Below are 23,189 nucleotides of genomic sequence, written 5' to 3'. Positions count from 1 at the left end.
TGTATGGCTTTAACCAGGGGCTGAGTTTTCACGGTCGTAACTAATGTCTGTTTCCAGAAGAAAATATAGACAATTACATATAGTACAGAGTAAAGCAAAAATGTCATTAAGTAACAATAGACATAAATGTAATAAATAGAGTATGGGGCAGTTGTGAAGCTTGTGGAAAAACAACAGCCAGACAGACAAAGAAACAAAACAAACAGACAGACAGACAAATGGACAACGAACATATGACAAATAAGTGGATTTTGGGGAAGTGTAACTTTAGGATGTGAAATAACTAATGACATTTGTTATTGCAGAGCTGGTGGTCTTGGTCTTAATCTCACGGGTGCAAATGTAGTCGTCATCTTTGATCCAAACTGGAATCCGACCTATGACCTCCAGGCTCAGGATAGAGCATATCGTATTGGTCAGCATCGTGATGTCAGAGTGTATAGACTTATATCTACAGGATCAATTGAGGAAAATATGTATCTCCGACAGATTTATAAACAGGTCAGTAGTTGCTACATCTATCAAAATACAGGAACCTTGGTAGCCCCTGGTTCAAATCCCTGACAGGAGCCTTGGTAGCCCCTTGGTTCTAATCCCTGACTGGAGCCTTGGTAGCCCCTGGTTCTAATCCCTGACTGGAGCCTTGGTAGCCCCTGGTTCTAATCCCTGACTGAAGCCTTGATAGCCCCTGGTTCTAATCCCTGACTGGAGCCTTGGTAGCCCCTGGTTCAAATCCCTGACAGGAGCCTTGGTAGCCCCTGGTTCAAATCCCTGACTGGAGCCTTGGTAGCCCCTGGTTCAAATCCCAGACTGAAGCCTTGGTAGCCCCTGGTTCAAATCCCTGACTGGAGCCTTGGTAGCCCCTGGTTCTAATCCCTGACTGGAGCCTTGGTAGCCCCTGGTTCAAATCCCTGACTGAAGCCTTGGTAGCCCCTGGTTCAAATCCCAGACTGGAGCCTTGGTAGCCCCTGGTTCTAATCCCTGACTGGAGCCTTGGTAGCCCCTGGTTCTAATCCCTGACTGGAGCCTTGGTAGCCCCTGGTTCAAATCCCTGACAGGAGCCTTGGTAGCCCCTGGTTCTAATCCCTGACAGGAGCCTTGGTAGCCCCTGGTTCAAATCCCAGACTGGAGCCTTGGTAGCCCCTGGTTCAAATCCCAGACTGAAGCCTTGGTAGCCCCTGGTTCAAATCCCAGACTGAAGCCTTGGTAGCCCCTGGTTCTAATCCCTGACTGGAGCCTTGCGAGCCCCTGGTTCTAATCCCAGACTGGAGCCTTGGTAGCCCCTGGTTCAAATCCCTGACTGAAGCCTTGCTAGCCCCTGGTTCAAATCCCTGACAGGAGCCTTGGTAGCCCCTGGTTCAAATCCCTGACTGGAGCCTTGGTAGCCCCTGGTTCTAATCCCTGACTGGAGCCTTGGTAGCCCCTGGTTCTAATCCCTGACTGGAGCCTTGGTAGCCCCTGGTTCAAATCCCTGACAGGAGCCTTGGTAGCCCCTGGTTCTAATCCCTGACAGGAGCCTTGGTAGCCCCTGGTTCAAATCCCTGACTGAAGCCTTGGTAGCCCCTGGTTCTAATCCCTGACTGGAGCCTTGCTAGCCCCTGGTTCTAATCCCAGACTGGAGCCTTGGTAGCCCCTGGTTCTAATCCCTGACAGGAGCCTTGGTAGCCCCTGGTTCAAATCCCTGACTGAAGCCTTGCTAGCCCCTGGTTCAAATCCCAGACTGAAGCCTTGGTAGCCCCTGGTTCAAATCCCTGACTGGAGCCTTGCGAGCCCCTGGTTCAAATCCCTGACTGAAGCCTTGGTAGCCCCTGGTTCTAATCCCTGACTGGAGCCTTGCTAGCCCCTGGTTCTAATCCCTGACTGGAGCCTTGGTAGCCCCTGGTTCTAATCCCAGACTGAAGCCTTGCTAGCCCCTGGTTCAAATCCCAGACTGAAGCCTTGGTAGCCCCTGGTTCTAATCCCTGACTGGAGCCTTGGTAGCCCCTGGTTCAAATCCCTGACTGGAGCCTTGGTAGCCCCTGGTTCTAATCCCAGACTGGAGCCTTGGTAGCCCCTGGTTCTAATCCCAGACTGGAGCCTTGGTAGCCCCTGGTTCAAATCCCTGACTGAAGCCTTGCTAGCCCCTGGTTCAAATCCCTGACAGGAGCCTTGGTAGCCCCTGGTTCAAATCCCTGACTGGAGCCTTGGTAGCCCCTGGTTCTAATCCCTGACAGGAGCCTTGGTAGCCCCTGGTTCAAATCCCTGACTGAAGCCTTGCTAGCCCCTGGTTCAAATCCCAGACTGAAGCCTTGGTAGCCCCTGGTTCAAATCCCTGACTGGAGCCTTGCGAGCCCCTGGTTCAAATCCCTGACTGAAGCCTTGGTAGCCCCTGGTTCTAATCCCTGACTGGAGCCTTGCTAGCCCCTGGTTCTAATCCCTGACTGGAGCCTTGGTAGCCCCTGGTTCTAATCCCAGACTGAAGCCTTGCTAGCCCCTGGTTCAAATCCCAGACTGAAGCCTTGGTAGCCCCTGGTTCTAATCCCTGACTGGAGCCTTGGTAGCCCCTGGTTCTAATCCCTGACTGGAGCCTTGGTAGCCCCTGGTTCAAATCCCAGACTGAAGCCTTGGTAGCCCCTGGTTCTAATCCCTGACTGGAGCCTTGGTAGCCCCTGGTTCTAATCCCTGACTGAAGCCTTGGTAGCCCCTGGTTCTAATCCCAGACTGAAGCCTTGGTAGCCCCTGGTTCTAATCCCTGACTGGAGCCTTGGTAGCCCCTGGTTCTAATCCCTGACTGGAGCCTTGGTAGCCCCTGGTTCTAATCCCAGACTGGAGCCTTGATAGCCCCTGGTTCTAATCCCTGACTGGAGCCTAGGTAGCCCCTGGTTCTAATCCCTGACTGGAGCCTTGCTAGCCCCTGGTTCTAATCCCAGACTGGAGCCTTGCTAGCCCCTGGTTCTAATCCCAGACTGAAGCCTTGGTAGCCCCTGGTTCTAATCCCTGACTGGAGCCTTGCGAGCCCCTGGTTCTAATCCCAGACTGGAGCCTTGCTAGCCCCTGGTTCTAATCCCTGACTGGAGCCTTGGTAGCCCCTGGTTCAAATCCCTGACTGGAGCCTTGGTAGCCCCTGGTTAAATCCCAGACTGGAGCCTTGCGAGCCCCTGGTTCTAATCCCAGACTGGAGCCTTGGTAGCCCCTGGTTCAAATCCCTGACTGGAGCCTTGCGAGCCCCTGGTTCTAATCCCTGACTGGAGCCTTGGTAGCCCCTGGTTCTAATCCCTGACTGGAGCCTTGCTAGCCCCTGGTTCAAATCCCTGACTGAAGCCTTGCGAGCCCCTGGTTCTAATCCCAGACTGGAGCCTTGGTAGCCCCTGGTTCTAATCCCTGACTGGAGCCTTGGTAGCCCCTGGTTCTAATCCCAGACTGAAGCCTTGGTAGCCATCGACAGGGAAATATTATATTTTAAACATTATAGCAAAATACTATTAATAAAACACAAAGAAAGCAAAGTGATATATGTTACTTCTTTAGATTACTGAAATAAAAATAAAATGAAAGTATTTTTTTCCTTCTTCTTTTTCAGCAATTGGCCAGTGCTGCAGTGACATCAGAAAACCCTATGAGGTATTTTACTGCTGTAGCTGGTGATAAGAAGCAGCAAGGAGAACTCTTTGGTCTGCAAAATATGTTTGCATTCAGGGCAGATACATCCTGCTTAACAAAAGATCTAATACAGGTAAGAGAAAAACCATTACTGTATTATTTGGGTACTTTTTGTAACAGAAAACACAATGTCCACCGATTGACACTGAACTTCACACCGCTTGAACATAATGATAGTGGAAAGCTCACCTTAAAATATTACTTGCTGAGGTGCTGTAGTTTTTGCGAAATGAGTAAAACAATGTCACGAAAATATGTTTTTACACGCTCAAATAATTTCAGTGATCTGTCTATCGCAAAAGAGGCATGATGGGTTCTAGGCTCAACAATGTGTTGTGAAAAGGAGGTTGATGATCGAAGTCGTGTCTGTTGAGAAATTACTCGAACAATGTGTTGTGAAAAGGAGGTTGATGATCGAAGTCGTGTCTGTTGAGAAATTACTGGAACAATGTGTTGTGAAAAGGAGGTTGATGATAGAAGTCGTGTCTGTTTAGAAATTACTGGAATAATGTGTTGTGAAAAGGAGGTTGATGATCGAAGTCGTGTCTGTTGAGAAATTACTGGAACAATGTGTTGTGAAAAGGAGGTTGATGATCGAAGTCGTCTGTGTTGAGAAATTACTGGAACAATGTGTTGTGAAAAGGAGGTTGATGATCGAAGTCGTGTCTGTTGAGAAATTACTGGGACAATGTGTTGTGAAAAGGCGGTTGATGATCGAAGTCGTGTCTGTTGAGAAATTACTGGAACAATGTGTTGTGAAAAGGAGGTTGATGATCGAAGTCGTCTCTGTTGAGAAATTACTGGAACAATGTGTTGTGAAAAGGAGGTTGATGATCGAAGTCGAGTCTGTTGAGAAATTACTGGAACAATGTGTTGTGAAAAGGAGGTTGATGATCGAAGTCGTCTCTGTTGAGAAATTACTGGAACAATGTGTTGTGAAAAGGAGGTTGATGACTGAAGTCGTGTCTGTTGAGAAATTACTGGAACAATGTGTTGTGAAAAGGAGGTTGATGATCGAAGTCGTGTCTGTTGAGAAATTACTGGAACAATGTGTTGTGAAAAGGAGGTTGATGATCGAAGTCGTCTCTGTTGAGAAATTACTGGAACAATGTGTTGTGAAAAGGAGGTTGATGATCGAAGTCGTGTCTGTTGAGAAATTACTGGAACAATGTGTTGTGAAAAGGAGGTTGATGATCGAAGTCGTCTCTGTTGAGAAATTACTGGAACAATGTGTTGTGAAAAGGAGGTTGATGATCGAAGTCGTGTCTGTTGAGAAATTACTGGAACAATGTGTTGTGAAAAGGAGGTTGATGATCGAAGTCGTGTCTGTTGAGAAATTACTGGAACAATGTGTTGTGAAAAGGAGGTTGATGATCGAAGTCGTCTCTGTTGAGAAATTACTGGAACAATGTGTTGTGAAAAGGAGGTTGATGATCGAAGTCGTGTCTGTTGAGAAATTACTGGAACAATGTGTTGTGAAAAGGAGGTTGATGATCAAAGTCGTGTCTGTTGAGAAATTACTAGAACAATGTGTTGTGAAAAGGAGGTTGATGATCGAAGTCGTGTCTGTTGAGAAATTACTGAAACAATGTGTTGTGAAAAGGAGGTTGATGATCGAAGTCGTGTCTGTTGAGAAATTACTGGAACAATGTGTTGTGAAAAGGAAGTTGATGATTGAAGTCGTGTCTATTGAGAAATTACTGGAACAATGTGTTGTGAAAAGGAGGTTGATGATCGAAGTCGTGTCTGTTGAGAAATTACTGGAACAATGTGTTGTGAAAAGGAGGTTGATGATCGAAGTCGTGTCTGTTGAGAAATTACTGGAACAATGTGTTGTGAAAAGGAGGTTGATGATCGAAGTCGTGTCTGTTGAGAAATTACTGGAACAATGTGTTGTGAAAAGGAGGTTGATGATCGAAGTCGTGTCTGTTGAGAAATTACTGGAACAATGTGTTGTGAAAAGGAGGTTGATGATCGAAGTCGTGTCTGTTGAGAAATTACTGGAGCATGTTTGTGATGTAAGAGGGAGCTCAATTCCATTTTGCTTTAAAGTTTTAATATAGAAGTTGTGGTACACAAAGTATGGGCCTTGGACAATACTGTTTACCAAAAGTGTCCACATGCTTTAAACATAAGAATGATGTACTTGTAGCTAATTATTTGCGTGATTGGATGCCATTGTAATTTACTCAATAATAAAAAAATAATCGTTTTTTATTTAGCGCTTTATACACCATGTCTCAAAGCACTTCCAACATTATTACCCTGATCACTGGCCTTTTTATTTCTTAAATCGTCTCAGCTCCAGACGTATACAGCCTATGCTGCAAAATATGACATTTTAATTCATCCATGTAACTTTTTGAAGGTGTTTATTCACGGATGATCAGCAAAATTACAAAACTTGGGATAAAATAACCATGTTAACTTTTCAAATGTGCAATTTTGTTTTCTTGACAGCGCCATGCTAAGACTGAGTTGGGACTAACCATGGTCAAGTACATTCCCCCTACACATACAGAATATCCTACTTCAATGGTATGTACATGTAATGTGATGAATCTGTTCAAAGAGAGCAGATTTGCTTTTTTCATTTATTTGTTGTCTTTAATTGTGTTCAGGGTAGCCTTAAAAGGTTCATAAAAAGTCTTAAATTTGACTTTTTAGTGTGTAGAAACCTTATAATGTCAACTGTAGAGAGGCAGTCTGTCATGTAGCATTTAAAATTCTATAATTTTTGTTTAATCATACCAGTCAAAACTTGTCTCCAGCCTTATTATTGTTTGATTTGAGTGTGTTTTTACTGATTTGATACAATATATGGAGTTATACGATGTTCACAATCTAAGTTCCTTTGTTATTATTAATATTAATTTCTTCCACTAAAATTTGTTTTCTTTGCTGTTTTTAGCAGTCACAAAACTTCAGAAAGGATGACAAATCAGACAGTGATGATGCACAAAGTAACCATAGCAACCAAGACCTAACAACATGTGATATGAATATTCATGATGATCACGGTGTAGCATCTCAGATTACGAGCGACAGTGACTCTAGTATCGATAACGACGATGATGATACGAGAAATAGACGTCAATCATTACCAGTCAAGAAATGGGCTATTACAGCTTACTCAATGAGAACCCTAGCCACTGAGTCACGCCACTATGGAGAGGGTAAAGCTAGAAAACCTACATCTCAAGAGAAACCAAACCAAGAATGGATTACGTCTGAATCTAGTTCAGAAGAAGAAGATGTAATCAGAGAGAAGAGAATAAGAGGCAAAGCCATCCTTCATAAAGATTGGACTGTTGAACGACGTGCTAAAGGTCAACCCAACCATGATGTCAACAAACATTGTGTCAAAGGTCAAATGAACAATATCAAGAAATCAAAGCCAAGGATCTTAGCTATGAAGCATGACAGAAGGTCAAAGGGCACCAGGTCACATGACAGACCACCCACGTCAGATAAACTGAGAAATGAAGATGCAGTTAATGATATTTTCAGTGAGTATTTTGGTTGTTGTTGCTAGTCAATGTGTGATATGAATATTCATTGACAGACCACCCACGTCAGATAAACTGAGAAATGAAGATGCAGTTAATGATATTTTCAGTGAGTATTTTGGTTGTTGTTGCTAGTCAATGTGTGATATGAATATTCATTGACAGACCACCCACGTCAGATAAACTGAGAAATGAAGATGCAGTTAATGATATTTTCAGTGAGTATTTTGGTTGTTGTTGCTAGTCAAGAGTATGTTCAACAATGCTTACTTAATATAGTAACTGGTTTTTTTTGTACTTGTATTTCCTAAAACCTGTTCAAATACAGTGCATAAAAATATGATGCACATGTATTAGGTTATTTAAGTCTATATTTGTTTATATTAATAGTAATAAAAATAGTGGCTTCTTTAAATAGCGCTCATATCCGTCACTCGGTGACGCTCAAGGCACTTCAACATTCCATGTTTTCCTGCATGGTGCATGGGAGTACATTTATGAGACCTACGTGCAATATGCAACCAATCAAACCAGGAACACTGGGCGATCCCCTTCTCTTTCCATAAGTGCACTGGATTCTTTTAGGTGTGTTTTTACACAACACACAGGACCAACAGCTCTACGTCCCATTTGAAGGGCAGAAGCATCATGGTTAAGTGTCTCGTTATAGGATTGGGGTACTTTTTGCAGCACAAAACATAATGTCCACAGATTTACATTAAATTTACACAGTTTGAAGATAATGGTATTAGAAGGCTTCTCTTATTAAAATATTGCTTGCTGAGGTGCTGTTGTTTTTGAAAAATGAGAAAAACAATGGCACAAAACTACGTTTAACTTGCTTAAAAAAAATTCGCCTCAAAGGGACAAAAATGGTTTTTGTGACTTGTTTCACTTGTATCTCAATAAGTACTGCACCTCAGTAAGTAATATTTTAAGGGAAGCTTTCTACCATAATTATCTTCAAACCGAGTAAGTTTAATGTAAATCTGTGGACATTGTCTTTTGTGTTCTACTAAAAGCATCCTGGATTAGATTTGCCCAAGATTTAACACTAGTCATATCTCAAGTTAGGACGAGTTACTAGCCGTGGGTTTTTAATATCTCCTAGGACTAATCCTAAGTTAGGGGTCCTAACTCTTGTGAAATCGACCCCCGGACCCTTAAAGAACACAGGTGTCATGACTGTTCAGTTTACCATTGTAACAATGACTTTATAATTGATTGTGTTTATTTAGAGCTTGATTGATTATTAAAGGCAATGGACACTATTGGCAATTGTCAAAGACTAGCCTTCACAGTTAGTGTATCTCAACATATGCATAAAATAACAAACCTGTGAAAATTTGAGCTCAATTGGTCGTCGAACTTGCGAGATAATAATGAAAGAAAAAACACCCGAAGTTGTGTGCGTTTAGATGGTTGATTTCGAGACCTCAAGTTCTAAACTTGAAGTCTTGAAATCAAATTTGTGGAAAATTACTTCTTTCTCGAAAACTATGGCACTTCAGAGGGAGCCGTTTCTCACAATGTTTTATACCACCAACCTCTCCCCATTACTCATTACCAAGGAAGGTTTTGTGCTAATAATTATTTTGAGTAATTACCAATAGTGTCCACTGCCTTTAATTATTTTGTGTATTTCATTAATTGGATCATTACAGAGGAATGTGGAGTTGATTTCATTCATTCTAACCTCAAGATAGTTGGGGGTAGTCGAGTAGAGGATCATGTATCAAAAATTGCTGTCAGGGATGTGTATGAGTTATTTCAAAACTCACAACAACCGGCTAATTACAATGTACCAACATTACAAGAGGTAAGAAGTTTTAGATGGTAAATAACTGGCAAATATTTAGCAAATTAAGTTTCACAATCATTAAAATAACTGTTAGTGTGTTTCGATTCTTTATTATTGATTGCACTAGAGTTGGACAAATCTTTCTGCACAATAGAAATAATGATAATAACGTAATGGTAATTACGTTTTTATATAGCGCTTTTCACACCCGAAGGGCGTCCCAAGCGCTTCCATGACACTGGGCTTTAATTCATTCCTTAAACCATCTGAGCTCCCTGGGGAGTATACAGCATGTGCAACAAATTCACACTACTCAACTAAATCAATCACAAGAACCATCTCTGCCCTCACAGGGACCCATTTACCTCTGGGTAGTGAGAAGCATGTTGTTAAGTGTCTTGCTCAGGGACACAAGTGTCATGAATCTCGAACCCACACTCTGCTGAACAGAATCACAAGAGCTTGAGTTAGGTGCTCTTATCCGCTTGCCTATGATACCCTACGACATCACAAACTCAATGATAGCCCTCTCTGGGGTCAAAAGAAGACCAATCACTGGCTGAGAGTTGTGCACGGTGCGCACACGCATGCTCGTTTTCGTTATTTTACCTCAGCCATGGTGGTGTAATGCAAGTGGTCTTTAGCTGAAAAAAAAGGTTATATCCAATGCAAATTACAAATATAACTTTTTAATTTTTGTATGCAAGTTGGCCCCAAACAAGTCTAAAAGCCACTCTTGGTATGGGGCCACAGGAAGAAAAATCATTGATTGTGAAAATAACTCGGGGGAGATGAAGGTAGGAATTGGTTTTTACTGCGCCTTGAACACCCAGCAGGGTGGATATGTGCACATTACAAGTTTGTATTAATATCATTATTATTAGTGAATACCAGGCGAGCTAATTAAGGGTTGGTTTGTGAACTCGGGGGGGGGGGGGGGGGGGGGGGATACGCCTTAATAAACCAAGTAAATTCCTTTTTCTTAATTTCTGTTTGATATTTTGTTTTCTTTGACAGTCAGCACCACAGACTTCTTCTCAAGAGAGTAACCGTTCCAGCCAATCAAATAGAGCACTCCAAGAATACTTGCTTGGCCAATCACAGCAAGCCTCTTATAAAATGAATGGAAGAGCAGTTCTGTTTGGTCAGACACCCAGAGGAATCAGGAGGTATGATATTAAACCTTAAAGGTTAAGCCTTAAATCTTAAAGGTACTGGACACTGGACACTATTGGTAATTGTCAAAGACCAGTCTTCTCACTTGGTGTATTTCAACAAATGCACAAAATTACAGACCTGTGAACATTTTTACTCAATTGGTCGTCCAAGTTGCGAGAGAATAACGAAAGAAAAAACACTCTTGTCGCACAATTTGTTTGCTTTCAGATGCTCAAATTCAATTCAAATATTTTAGTGAGAAATTACTTCTTTCTCAAAAACTATATTACTTCAGAGGGAGCCGTTTCTCACAATGTTTTATAATATCAACAGCTCTCCATTGCTTGTTGCCAAGTATGTTTTTGTGCTATTAATTATTTTGAGTAATTACCAATAGTGTGCACTGTCTTTAACTAGTGTGTGGCTTTGAAGTTAAGTAGTGACACTGGAACACTTTTTATCATGACCCCCCTCCCGCCGGCGAGCAAAAAGGAGGGATAAGAATACACAACTGGTGATTTTTACTCGAACCTTTACTGTTCGTTAACTTCTGACACCATAAAATCCCTGTCAGTGAGCGGCTGCTGGCAGAACAGTATGTGGATCCGTTTGACGAAATATACCACCAGAATTTACTTTTTTAGAGCAATTAATACTTTAATAAATGGTGGATTTCCTTAAGAAATGTGAAACAGCAGGCAGATTTATATGTTTGGACAGCTTCTCTTTACATGAAACAAAGATATTATGTTTATTCAACTTCCATCAGGGTATACATTATCAAGGGGGCAAATTATCAATATTGTGTTTTATTTAGTGAAATTATACTAGGTGTGACTAAGTGTGGTGATGACACACCAGGGTTCACAGTTAACGGCTGTCGAAGCAAGGATAATGGATAGCGCAGTGTTTAGGGGATTCCTACTAGTGGAGCAAGCCCTTGGGATATCGGTCTCTGTGTATTGGGTTGGTTCTTAACCCAAACAGAGATCCCAAGTTCCGGCCTTAATGGATGGCGCAGTGTTTAGGGGATTCCTACTAGTGGAGCAAGCCCTTGGGATATCGGTCTCTGTATATTGGGTTGGTTCTTAACCCAAACAGAGATCCCAAGTTCCGGCCTTAATGGATAGCGCAGTGTTTAGGGGATTCCTACTAGTGGAGCAAGCCCTTGGGATATCGGTCTCTGTGTATTGGGTTGGTTCTTAACCCAAACAGAGATCCCAAGTTCCGGCCTTAATGGATAGCGCAGTGTTTAGGGGATTCCTACTAGTGGAGCAAGCCCTTGGGATATCGGTCTCTGTGTATTGGGTTGGTTCTTAACCCAAACAGAGATCCCAAGTTCCGGCCTTAATGGATAGCGCAGTGTTTAGGGGATTCCTACTAGTGGAGCAAGCCCTTGGGATATCGGTCTCTGTGTATTGGGTTCTTAACCCAAACAGAGATCCCAAGTTCCGGCCTTACAACAATTTCCTTAAATAGTCCTTAAGGATCCAATGATCCAATCCAGTCCTACCTCCTCCAGTTGTCCACTGTTCCTCCTGGTGAGATTTTGTTCCTGGTCCTTGTTCTTCGGTGTCCCTCCCTAGTCCAACTCTCAGATTTGGGTAAAACATGCCCTTTTTATGCTTTACTAAGCCCCTCCCATGATCACTGCTACATTAACAAAACTCCCCTATTGGGCTAAAACAATGTGTAAAGAAAATGTGTTACACAACATACATTAGAAGTACAGTGACTTAAAGCATAAACAATACACAACTCGTACAAACTAAATATCCATGACCCTCCAACATCACTGAACCCTGTACACACAATATAAAGATACACCATAAAACCACCAATGGGGGGGGGGGGGGGGGGGGGGGGGGGGCGGGGGGGGGGGGGGGGGGGCTGTGTGGTGGTGGGGCAACTCCAGTTTGAGAAATTGATATGCTGGAAACCCCAAATAGCCTGGGGCAATGGATCACTGTCTTGGGGAAATAGGTTCACCAAATAATGTTGACATTACAATTACCTTAATTGGCCATTGGAGTTAAACTAGTGATGAGGGCAATCTACTTATTTTTGCTAGTGGGAAATATACAAAATGTCATGATGTATGCATAGCTCATAGACGTGGAAAATAACCATTTCGTTACAATACTGACTGTCTTGTTTTTGTTTTCAGCCAAATGTAGTTCACATTCTAAACACTGTGTATATTATGTCTATAATATTCAAGTATGTAGGTTATGTAATTCCATTAGTGAAAGTGTGCCTTATTGCCTATATCATCATTCATTGTTATATCCTTCTTAAAGATGATTCCATTTTATTTTCTGTATACAGATGTCATTTTGAAGCAATGGCTAAGACACTGAACTACTCGTCTAGTAGCGACTTTGCCAACTTCGTCTTGTCTTTATCATCAGAACAATATTCAATATTGTTGAAGGACTATTACAGCACAAAGCATCCATGCCTGGACCTAAATAAGCTTTATGATCCGCCTGAATCAGCATCAGACAATCAGGTCCAACCTCCTTCCAATCTAAGGAAACCAACAGGCTGTAAAGCGTCACCAAAACCTGCAAAGATTCTCAGAAAGAAAAAGGTAACATCAAGTTTCGAGGACAACGAAGGATGCGAGTCTAAGAGTTTGAGTGAAGAGGAGGAAAGGAAGCAGTGTAAGCAAACCAAAAAACTTGAGAAAGTGGTGCATCGGACCAAAGGAACTAAAACTAAAGTAACTGTGGAGAATCATGTCAAGACACCAGGACCCTCAACTGTACATGAAGAGACAAGTAAAGCAAGACCAAAGCCATCTGGGGAATACATTGAAGATACTGATGACTCGTTAGAGGTTGATCAATGTACATCGTCAAGCAAGAATCCCTCACGTATTCTGCATCAAGAAGAAAATCTCTCCTTCTTGGATGATATCTTTATCTTAGATCAATCCAAGAAACCTTGCAAACCCCCTCCTAAGAATAAATCACCACGGATACCAAAGAAGAAGACAACTGTTGATGATACTTTTTCAGACAGTGATATTGAGATGGAAGCTATCAAAGGTAATCAAGTACCACATTCATTATCAGAGTGTGATCAGCTCACAAATACATCAAACTCAACTGGGTCTCTTTGGAAACGTAACTCTAAGTTTACAACCAGACAGTCCATGCTTGATCAGGTAACTACAGAAGCCAATCTAGAAAACAGACCAGTCTATGAAAAGTATGCTACATCTTTTGTACAGAATGAGAGGTATAATAAGAGAGATTCAAGTAAAAGATGTGATGTTAACATTTCAGAGACTCTTACTGAAGAGGATAACTGCAAAGAGGCACAGAAGTTACACCAAGTATGCCCTGTGTAGCTGAGACATTATCATCTTAAAGATACTGGACACTATTGGTTATTGTCAAAGACCAGTCTATTCACTTGGTGCATCTCAACTATGCATAAAATAACAAATTTGAGCTCAATTGGTCTTCGAAGTTGCGAGATAATAAGGAAAGAAAAATCACCCTTGTCACACAAAGTTGTGTGCTTTCAGATGCTTGAGACCTCAAAATCTAATTCCAAGGTTTCAAAATCAAGTTCGTTGAAAATTACTTCTTTCTTGAAAACTTCATTACTTCAGAGGGAGCCGTTTCTCACAATGTTTTATGCTATTAACAGTTCTCTATTGCCTGTCACCAAGTAAGGTTTTATGCGTAGAATTATTTTGAGTAATTACCGATAGTGTCCACTGCCTTTGAACATGAAAAAGTTAAATTGGAAATAGCAGGCAGTCCTGATATGGTAATTCTTATTTATGACATTTAATCAGTGTATTTTATTTTACATTTATATTCTGTGTTATTAAAGACAATGGACACTACTGGTAATTGTCAAAGACCAGTCTTCTTACTTGGTGTATCTCAACATATGCATAAGAAAACAAACCTGTGAAAATGTTAGCTTGATTGGTCGTCGGAGTTGCAAGATAACTATGAAAGAAAAAAACTCTCATGTTACACAAAGTTGTGTGCTTTCAGATGCTTGATTTCCAAATCAAAATCGTGGAAAATTACTTCTTTCTCGAAACCTACGTCACTTCAGAGGAAGCTGTTTCTCACAATGTTTTATACTATCAACCTCTCCCCATTACTCGTAACCAAAAAAGGTTTTATGATAATAATTATTTTGAGTAATTACCAATTAGTGTCCACTGCCTTTAAAGGCACTGAACACTATTGGTAGCTACCTAAAATAATTGTTAGCATAAAAACTTACTTGGTAAAGAGCAATGGAGAGCTGTTAATAGTATAGTATAAAACATTGTGGAAGTATACTTTGGGTAATTTATGATTAACTATATATTAAGGTTTTTGTATGATGGGGGGGGGGGGGGGGGTGGGGGTGGCTACAACGTGCCTTAGTTGGCATTTTCAGCCTAAGTTGGCACTAATCCATGTGTAAGTTAGGGGGTTGAATAATATCTAAGACAACAACTTGATGGTCTTTCATAAGTGAACATTCACATTGGATTGACACGAAGACGGTGTTGCCCTGTTACAAATAGGGAGCTTTATAGACAAAAGGCAACCTCCAAATTGTCATAGCCTTGTACCATTGTGTCAGGATTGTCTTTTTTCTAACAGTGTAATACAGTACTAAGTCCCTGGACTTAACTTGTTTGTGAGTCACTAGACTGCATACATTGTGTGGTATGCAAATGAGGAAGCATGTGCTTGTGACTTTTAGCCAATCAGTGACAATCTAGCGATGACATCATCAGACATGCACAGAATTGTATTGTAAAGCCTGGTACCAGTGTGCCAGGATTGTGTATTGTCAGCATTTCCTGTATGTTATAAACCTCCACAAAACCTTGCCCTGAGCCATGTGACATAGCAACTCTCTGCCGTCTGAAGAATTCAACTTGTACTCAAATGCAGATTCACAAAAAGCTTATTGAAAAACTAGAAGTGAAGAACATCCAGACTAAAAATCAATCAGTTTGCCGAATAATAATAATAACAATATATGTATTTATATAGCGCCTTTAACACAGATCAAAGCGCTGAACAATGAATAAAACAAGAACAAGCAAAGACAGAAAGATGAACAAAACAGCAAAGGATTAATGACGAGGCTGACTGTTTTTTTTTTAAATGGCAGATGATTCCCTGATCAGTTTAGGTAATTTATTCCATTCCTTCGGCCCAGCCTAGAAAAAGACTTGGAGCCGGCAGATCGAGAAGGCCTATACATACAGAGAAGGGATTTATCAGAGGAGGAGCGCAGACCTTCTTTGCCAATGATAATTAATAGTTGTTCTTTTAGTCCATTAATTGTGCCTTCTAAATCTAGCAACATTTATTTGTTGCTGTTCATGATACAAAGAGGGGTTACACTGTAATACAGGTGACACCTGTGTTCCATTTTTGGAACAGTCCCTATGCAAATGAAGATCAAACTTGTAGCCAATCAAACTGCATGAAAATATTGTGTGCTTGGGCATCAGTGCACAGAGTATGTTGGTTTGCTTGTTCAGTTTTTAGGGAAGTTGTGTATTTCCCTAAGGATAGGGAAAGTTGGAGCAGCCTTGGATTTTACCTTGTCAGCCAATCAGATGGTCTAAAATCAGCCAATCAAAGATAATTACAATTAATTTACCAATCATTACACTGAATTGAATGCTGCATGCCATTTGTTAATGGATTGGCAATTTAGACATTTCTTTTTTAATCAAAATAGAATGGTACAAACATGATGACACCTTAGGTTTTAGGAGGTGTATTTGCTTTAAAATAAGACAAATTATAAGGCTTGCAAGCAAAAACAATTGTACGTTGGTATTTGCCATTTCATGACTAATGCTTATTAACATAAACATGTCGCAGGGTTCACCACAATACACCTGTTGGCACCATACCATTTGCAACCTCACAAATCTAATGAGTCATTTATGCAAAACTTTAGTGTAATTAATGTCATTTCAGCAAAACCCGAAAAAGAAAAAAACAGAATAGACCCAGTAACACTGAACAGGGCCGCTCTTAATTGGGATTTTTTCAAAAGTTTTGCAGCGGCTATTCAGCAAGTATTTATTAACTGCGACCACACAGATATCAAAATAAAAAAGAAAACAGCACCCCAGCCCAGTTACCTGCTTATTCTTAGCATGTTTAGTGCGAAGATTTACAACGCTTTAAATACCACTGCCCCCACTCCCCCCCCCTCCTCATAAAACAGCTACTTTGCTGAGATATGTCGCATTTGTTGTATAAAGGTTTTATAAAATAGAGTATTGTAATCTTATGATGTTTTCTTTTCCATCCATTTTTGCCGCTTGCGCTGTGGATGTTGTATGAAAATAAATAAATAATATAGACAAATAAATAAATAAATGTACCAAAGACAACAGAAACAAGCAAATGTTAACTGACAAAAAGGTCAAAGATCGACGAGAGTTCAAGTTGTAGCATTTTGTTGATTATTTATTTTTTTCACTTTTAATTTATTAATTCGATAATTTTTTTTGAAAAAATACTATTAATTTTCGAAATATCTCTAGAGTTAGGCCAGCATTCTTGCACCAATTGATTTATTTGTTACCCACAACTATAACTAGTAACAGTAACTAGTAACAGTGTTAAAACCTAACCCACATAAAACAATAATTTTAATACAAAATTAAGAAGTATTATATCTCGTTTACTATTCTAACCCCACTTGGTCGTCTTGCTATATCTTTAGACAAAGGTCAACTCTCTGACCCCCCCCCCCCCCAACACACACGCACCCCTTACTTCACGCATGAAATCCCATTGGCAATTTCGTGACAAAACAAGGAAACCACCTCGAGAGCTGTCGATCAATCAGATCTTGGTATTTTTACCTGCACAGTTCTTAGTGGAGGGCATTTAACACACGAAATCCCATTAAGAATTTTGTGACAAAACAAGGATCCAAGCTCGAGAGCTGTCGACCAATCAGATCTTGGTATTTTTACCTGCACAGTTCTTAACGAAGAGCATTTACTACACGTAATCCCATTAAGAGTTTTGTGACAAAAATAAGGATCCAAGCTCGAGAGCGGTTGACCAATCAGATCTTGGTATTTTTACCTGCACAGTTCTTAATGGAGGGCATTTAACACACGAAATCCCATTAAGAATTTTGTGACAAAACAAGGATCCAAGCTCGAGAGCTGTCGACCAATCAGATCTTGGTATTTTTACCTGCACAGTTCTTAATGAAGAGCATTTACTACACGTAATCCCATTAAGAGTTTTGTGACAAAATGAGGATCCAAGCTCGAGAGCGGTTGACCAATCAGATCTTGGTATTTTTACCAGCGCAGTTCTTAATGGAGGGCATTTAACACACGAAATCCCATTAAGAATTTGTGACAAAATGAGGATCCATGGCCATCCAATCAGAAGCAGACAAACCTGCTGAGCAGTATTCATGAAATTGACCCCTGGATGTGTACGTGACATACTACGTCACAGAGCAGACCAATCAGAACACGGAAAGTAAAAGCCCATGAAATGCAAGCTATATCCATCTATTGAAATCATTCATAAATACAGCATGCATTTCTAGTCTCCGGGCCCAGCTTTTGTTTGTTGTTATCATGTGGAGTTTTCTACCCCTCGACTATGAGCCTTTGTTTTGATGATTTACCCAGTTGTAAAAGTATTACGTAAGCTCTTTTTCTTTTCTGTTAGCACTTGGTTCAGTGGAAATTTCCGTTCAGATTTCTTTCACTTTTGTTAAAACTCTGGCAGCGTGGTTGACCAGTTGACTCAACGCTAAGCTACGGTAAGGGTGGTTGTGGCAGGATGCGGATGGTAACTTTTTAAAGTAAGCTAGATGACTGAAGTTAGTTAGATATTATTTTATATTTATGGGAGTATTTTGCCTTGTTTTCCTGTGCACCATGTGCTATGCTGTGCTACGTTAGTAAATGCTGTGTTCGCCGTCTACATGTAAATGCTTCTTCTCGTATCGTAGGACGTCCTGTTTTCAAGGTGTCCCTAGAATCGCGGCAAATCTGTTACCTCTCGTGCTTGATGTAAAAACAGTCTCTAAATAAATTGTTTGTGGTTTGACCATGGTTTGACTTGCCAAGCAAAGAGTCTCCTATCCCTTGACCAAAACTTAGAACCATGTAAGGCTCCACTCGTTAGTTGCACTTGCAAATGCAAATTTAGTGCTTTAGGCGTTTCTACAACTTTTTACAAGGTACAAAAATTGGTCACAATGTTGGGCCATAAAGAAAAATTGCCCTCTGGAAAAGTTTTCTCAAACACTTTTTAACTTACATTTTACGAGGATCAGATCTTGTGACTGAATATTCTGCTGAGCATTCTGTGAAATAAATACAGAGACTTAAATAAGCCATGTGCCCTATATCATTTTCTTTTGAGAATGTTGTTTTAACCCTCATTAATATTAAAAATTATATCATTTGCTAGGTGATTCAATTAACACTATTTATTTATATGTTTTACTATATATATTAAGGAAACAAAATAACGAAAAAATAAATACAAATACAAGCCATTTACAGCTCAACAAGGTGGGCTAGGAAACGTTTTGCCCTTCACACTCCTGGAATTCTTATTTAAAACTGCATCTGGCAATTAGTCTATTTGCAACCATGTCTCTATGTTGTTTGTTCTCACAGTGAGCTCAGCCGCTTTGGTCCAGAAAATTATCCCTGCAAAAAAAGAAGTAGCAAACATGCTCACCCAATTTTCACCCTCGTTAGTTAACATATATGCCTCCCCCTCGTTGAATTGTTTCAGGTTTTAGACTAAGTTTCTTATAGTGTCTGCCTCATCTCCGTTTTTTTCCTTCAATTTAACATCTAATTATTTGAAGTTTACAAGTTCTAATGTAGCCTGCCTGATAATAGTCCAAACATTGATACATAAATGTCATCCACTTTACTTTTGAGCATAACATTGGATTATAAAATTGTGTCTCTTGTCTATAGTAAATATAATAAGATTCTTTAAGGCAGTGGACGCTATTGGTAATTGTCAAAGACTACCCTTCACAGTTGGTGTATCTCAACAAATGCATAAAATAACAAACTTGTGAAAATTTGAGCTCAAACGGTCATCGAACTTGCGAGATAATAATGAAAGAAAAAAACCCACCCTTGTCACATGAAGTTATGTTCGTTTTATGGTTGATTTCGAGACCTCAAGTTCTAAATCTTAGGTCTCGTGATCAAATTCGTGGAAAATTACTTCTTTCTTGTAAACTATGGCACTTTAGAGGGAGCCGTTTCTCACAATGTTTTATACCATTAACCTCTCCCTGTTACTCGTCACCATGAAAGGTTTTATGCTAATAATTATTTTGAGTAATTACCAATAGTGTCCACTGCCTTTAACGTCCCATCCGAAGGACAAAGCAATGGTTAAGTGTCTTGCTTTTTAGGACACAAGTGGCACGGCTGGGGATTCGAACCCTCACTCTGCTGATCAGAAACACCAGAGTGTGAATTTGGTGCTCTTAACAGTACTGCTCGGCCACTACTCTTCCACAACTCCAGGTTATCTTTGTGGGCTAATGCATACCTCCATGTAATAAGTAAAAACACTGTACAGAAACTCTGCGGTTTACATGCTCTCACTATGAAATCTTCTTCTAGTTCATCATTCTCCTTGAAATTGTCTTTTACAATCCCTTTTGACCTTGTTTTCATGGAGTTCTCTGCTAACTAGCCATAACCTTAGTTTTAAATTGTTTTCGCTGTGCTGTGCTGCCAAATCCTCCTAAGGCTATCATGAACACAGCCAGATAGATTACTGTTTAATGAGGGGAAGTCAACCTGAGTGATAAGTGGTTTATTGGTAAGCCTTCGCCTTGTTTAAGATCAGCAGAACTGTGTCCAGCCATAGAGCTAGGGTCCTAGCTCTATGGTCCAGCGGTGTCCAACATACTGTGCTTGTTTACATTTGGAGTAGAGCAAGACATAGCATAAGCAAATGAGGCCATGGAATTGGGGAAGTGTGAAATTACATTTCAGAGAATTAGTCAACAATTTAAAAGGTCTGGGCTTGGATGGGGAGCATTCCTTGAAACTAAAGTGAAAGTCACACAGCCCAGGTGAAGAAAAAATGCCCCAACGTGAATTGGATGGTTCACAAAAGAGAAACAATTAAATTTCAGGCAATTCCTGCGTTCAATGAGATTTCGGATGGTTTCACAGTGGATATTGTCTCGTGTGATATCTTTTAATTTACAGCAACAACTTTGCCAAAACCAAATACTCCCCAGCGATCGTTCATTTACAATCCTGCATGTGGAATGGGCTGCTTACGGGAAACCGATCTTTGTCAAACTTCTTTGAAACCCGATCTTTTTAAGACTGGTTAATAAAAGAAAGTTAAACAGTTAGTGGTCACTTAGTGATTTTTGGGGTTGAACAAAGTCAATTCTTTGTTCAACCCCAAAAATCATTTACAAATTTACCCAGTCAGTTTCCCTTGTGGTTTATATTGATATCTGAAACAAAAAGTCGCATCCCCTTAAGGTGATCCCCTAGCTGCCGCTTCCCAGGTTGTATGGTAATTTGGGTGTGATCCCTGGCTACATGGCAGTTAACGGTTGTATGGCTTCTGACTGGCACCCCCGAACAAAGATATTGACAAAATAGGGACATCGCCAATATAGGGCTAGATAGCTCAGTTGGTAGAGCGCCGGCACGTTAATCCGGAGGTCGTTGGTTCGAATCCCACTCTAGTCAATTCTTTGTTCAACCCCAAAAATCATTTACAAATTTACCCAGTCAGTTTCCCTTGTGGTTTATATTGATTTACATTTAACTTACACCAAAGATAATGATTGTGTAAAGCTTTCCTAAAAATATTACTATCTGAGGTGCTGTAGTTCTTGAGAAATTCGCTCTACATGCTTAGTAGTTTTTGTGAATGATAACGGCAGGAAAACAAGAAATGTAAATGCACCAAAAATACAATTACATGTCACACGCATTATAAGCAAGTTTACATGTAGATGGTATTCCAATGCATTCAGTCTCATTCAGGTACTTTATTTAGCACCTTGCCCCTCGTTCTAAAACTACTCTCTAACCACTGGAGCTACCATCTTTTACTCTGATGTTGTCAAACATGTTTCACAACTTATAGAATGTTATCTTTGTTTCCCAACATGCAGTGACTGAGATTGAGAACCTTGGATGGAGTCCTTCTCATCTACATGCTCTCTCATGACAGACCTTGCAACCACTGTAATCCCGTGGTATTACGGCACAGAGGGATTACGTCCACCCTAAAGGTATATTATTATCACCATTTATTCACTCTAACATCAAACCTGCACCAAACTGCATGAATAACAAGCTCACTCCCATCTACACCATCACTTTAAAATCTACTAAGCTCATTTCCATGCTTGCATGTTACATCTTAACAATCAGGGGTTCGTTCAACGACAGCGAGAACGTACTCCATCTATAACTCCACACCATCCGTTATCAGTCACTTGTCATGTAACAACCACTCACACCATTTATATGCACCTGAAATATTCCCAAACTAAATGGAATAATTCTGTTAGGAGGTGCATTTTCTGAATGTATGTGTTTTCTGTTCTTTATTTACTGCAATGGTGAAATGCGGAACCAACTGCCATTGGAATACGCAATATGGAGTCCAATGGAAACTGCACCAGTCATTCCAGGGCCATGAAGACTTCATTGGAGCTGTGGTGAGCGGAGGTTGCTGTGAGGAAAACAACACTTACACATTTTAAAGTTCAGGGATAGAACCTGAAGGTAAGTTTATGTTCAGGATGTTTATAGTTTGGAAGTTCATGCAGGACCAAAATTGTAAAAAAAAATCCTGAAATGATGATATTTTGTTAATTTTTGTTATAGCCAATGAACACTTTCTGAACAGAACAACAAATTAAAGTGCACAGATTAATAAATAACTCACAGGGTTTACAGAAGGTAATGGTTAAAGACTTCCCTGTGAAATATTATTCCATGAAATGCTTTACTTTTTGAGAAGACATTAATACAATTATCAATTCTCAATATCGAGAACAACTGATTTATTATAAACACATTATTTTCCTGTTATTTTTTCCCGACTCTAATGACTGATTGAGCCTAAATTTTCACAGGTTTGTGTACAAGTTGTGATACACGAAGTGTGGGTCTTTGGAAAATACTGTTTTATCGATGATGTGCTATTGCTTAAAAGAGAGCCTCCTGCAAAGAAAAATGTCAAATTGAGTTTTGCGCTTCACTACTTTTCGAATTTATATGAAAATTGTTGAGTTCTTTTTGTTTTGTTTTTTGGGGGGAGGGTCTCTGACTTCATATTATAATTGTGTAAAATGCCATTTTGTTTGAAGCCCTTCAACATCTTTTATGTTTCATGTTCTTCAGCTGTGGTGAGCGGAGGTATGCTGTGAGGAAACGACACTCATTTAAAAGTTCAGGAATACAACCTGAGGGTAAGTTTGTTTTCATGATGTTAATAGTTTGGAATTTCATTCAGGACCATAATTTGTAAAGAATTTTCCTGAAATGATGATAATTTGTTAATTTATGTTAAAGAGGGGCTCCTGCAAAGGTCAAATTGAGCTTTGCGATTCACTATTTTTCAATAAAATTGTTTATTTGGGGGAAGGGTCTCTGACTTCATATTGTAATGGTGTAAAATGCCATTATGTCTGATGCCCAACAATTTTTTGTATAGAAATAAAACAATAGTGGATATCATTGAAATACATGGTCGATAAATTGTTGTACATAAATTGTTCATTTCATTTTGAAACTCTGATCATTCAGTCCAAAGGGCATTACATCTGAGTTAATTTGACTGACACAGAAATTCCTCTTGGGAATGTACAGACACATTTTTTTAATGTCCGATGATGTCATGTTACATTAACTCAGTGATTGAGCTAATTTTGTGGTTTTAATTGAATGCAGTTATTGAATGATTCTCCATATACAGGTGATGTCACAAAGATAATGGCTACCAAGGATCATGGAAGGAGGACGAGGGTGTCTTATGGTCTGAGGATGCAAGTTTCCAGGTAAGATGACT

The 23,189-nt window shown here is 40.2% G+C and overlaps 1 protein-coding gene across 6 annotated transcripts in view; it reads left to right on the top strand.

Annotated features, from left to right (window-relative positions):
- Window positions 1-21,674, top strand: part of LOC117297420 (DNA excision repair protein ERCC-6-like 2) — a 37,218-nt gene extending 15,544 nt beyond the window's left edge. For 4 of the 6 annotated variants that reach the window (XM_033780454.1, XM_033780453.1, XM_033780455.1 and 1 more), the window contains exons 19-25: window positions 306-501; window positions 3,560-3,712; window positions 6,100-6,177; window positions 6,551-7,148; window positions 8,813-8,967; window positions 9,967-10,118; window positions 12,436-13,548. In XM_033780454.1, coding sequence (XP_033636345.1) covers window positions 306-501; window positions 3,560-3,712; window positions 6,100-6,177; window positions 6,551-7,148; window positions 8,813-8,967; window positions 9,967-10,118; window positions 12,436-13,465 — 2,362 coding nt within the window. In that variant the 3' untranslated portion in view covers window positions 13,466-13,548. Of the gene's footprint in view, window positions 1-305; window positions 502-3,559; window positions 3,713-6,099; window positions 6,178-6,550; window positions 7,149-8,812; window positions 8,968-9,966; window positions 10,119-12,435; window positions 13,549-21,282 lie in introns of those variants that run through there. The other 2 variants (XM_033780457.1, XM_033780456.1) reach the window with 2 other exon arrangements.
- Window positions 21,675-23,189: the final 1,515 nt, after the last annotated feature.

Source organism: Asterias rubens, chromosome 12 (genome assembly GCF_902459465.1).
Source record: "Asterias rubens chromosome 12, eAstRub1.3, whole genome shotgun sequence".
NCBI lineage: Eukaryota > Metazoa > Echinodermata > Asteroidea > Forcipulatida > Asteriidae > Asterias > Asterias rubens.
Note: the sequence above shows the minus strand (reverse complement) of the source record. Positions and strands in the feature narration are given on the sequence as shown.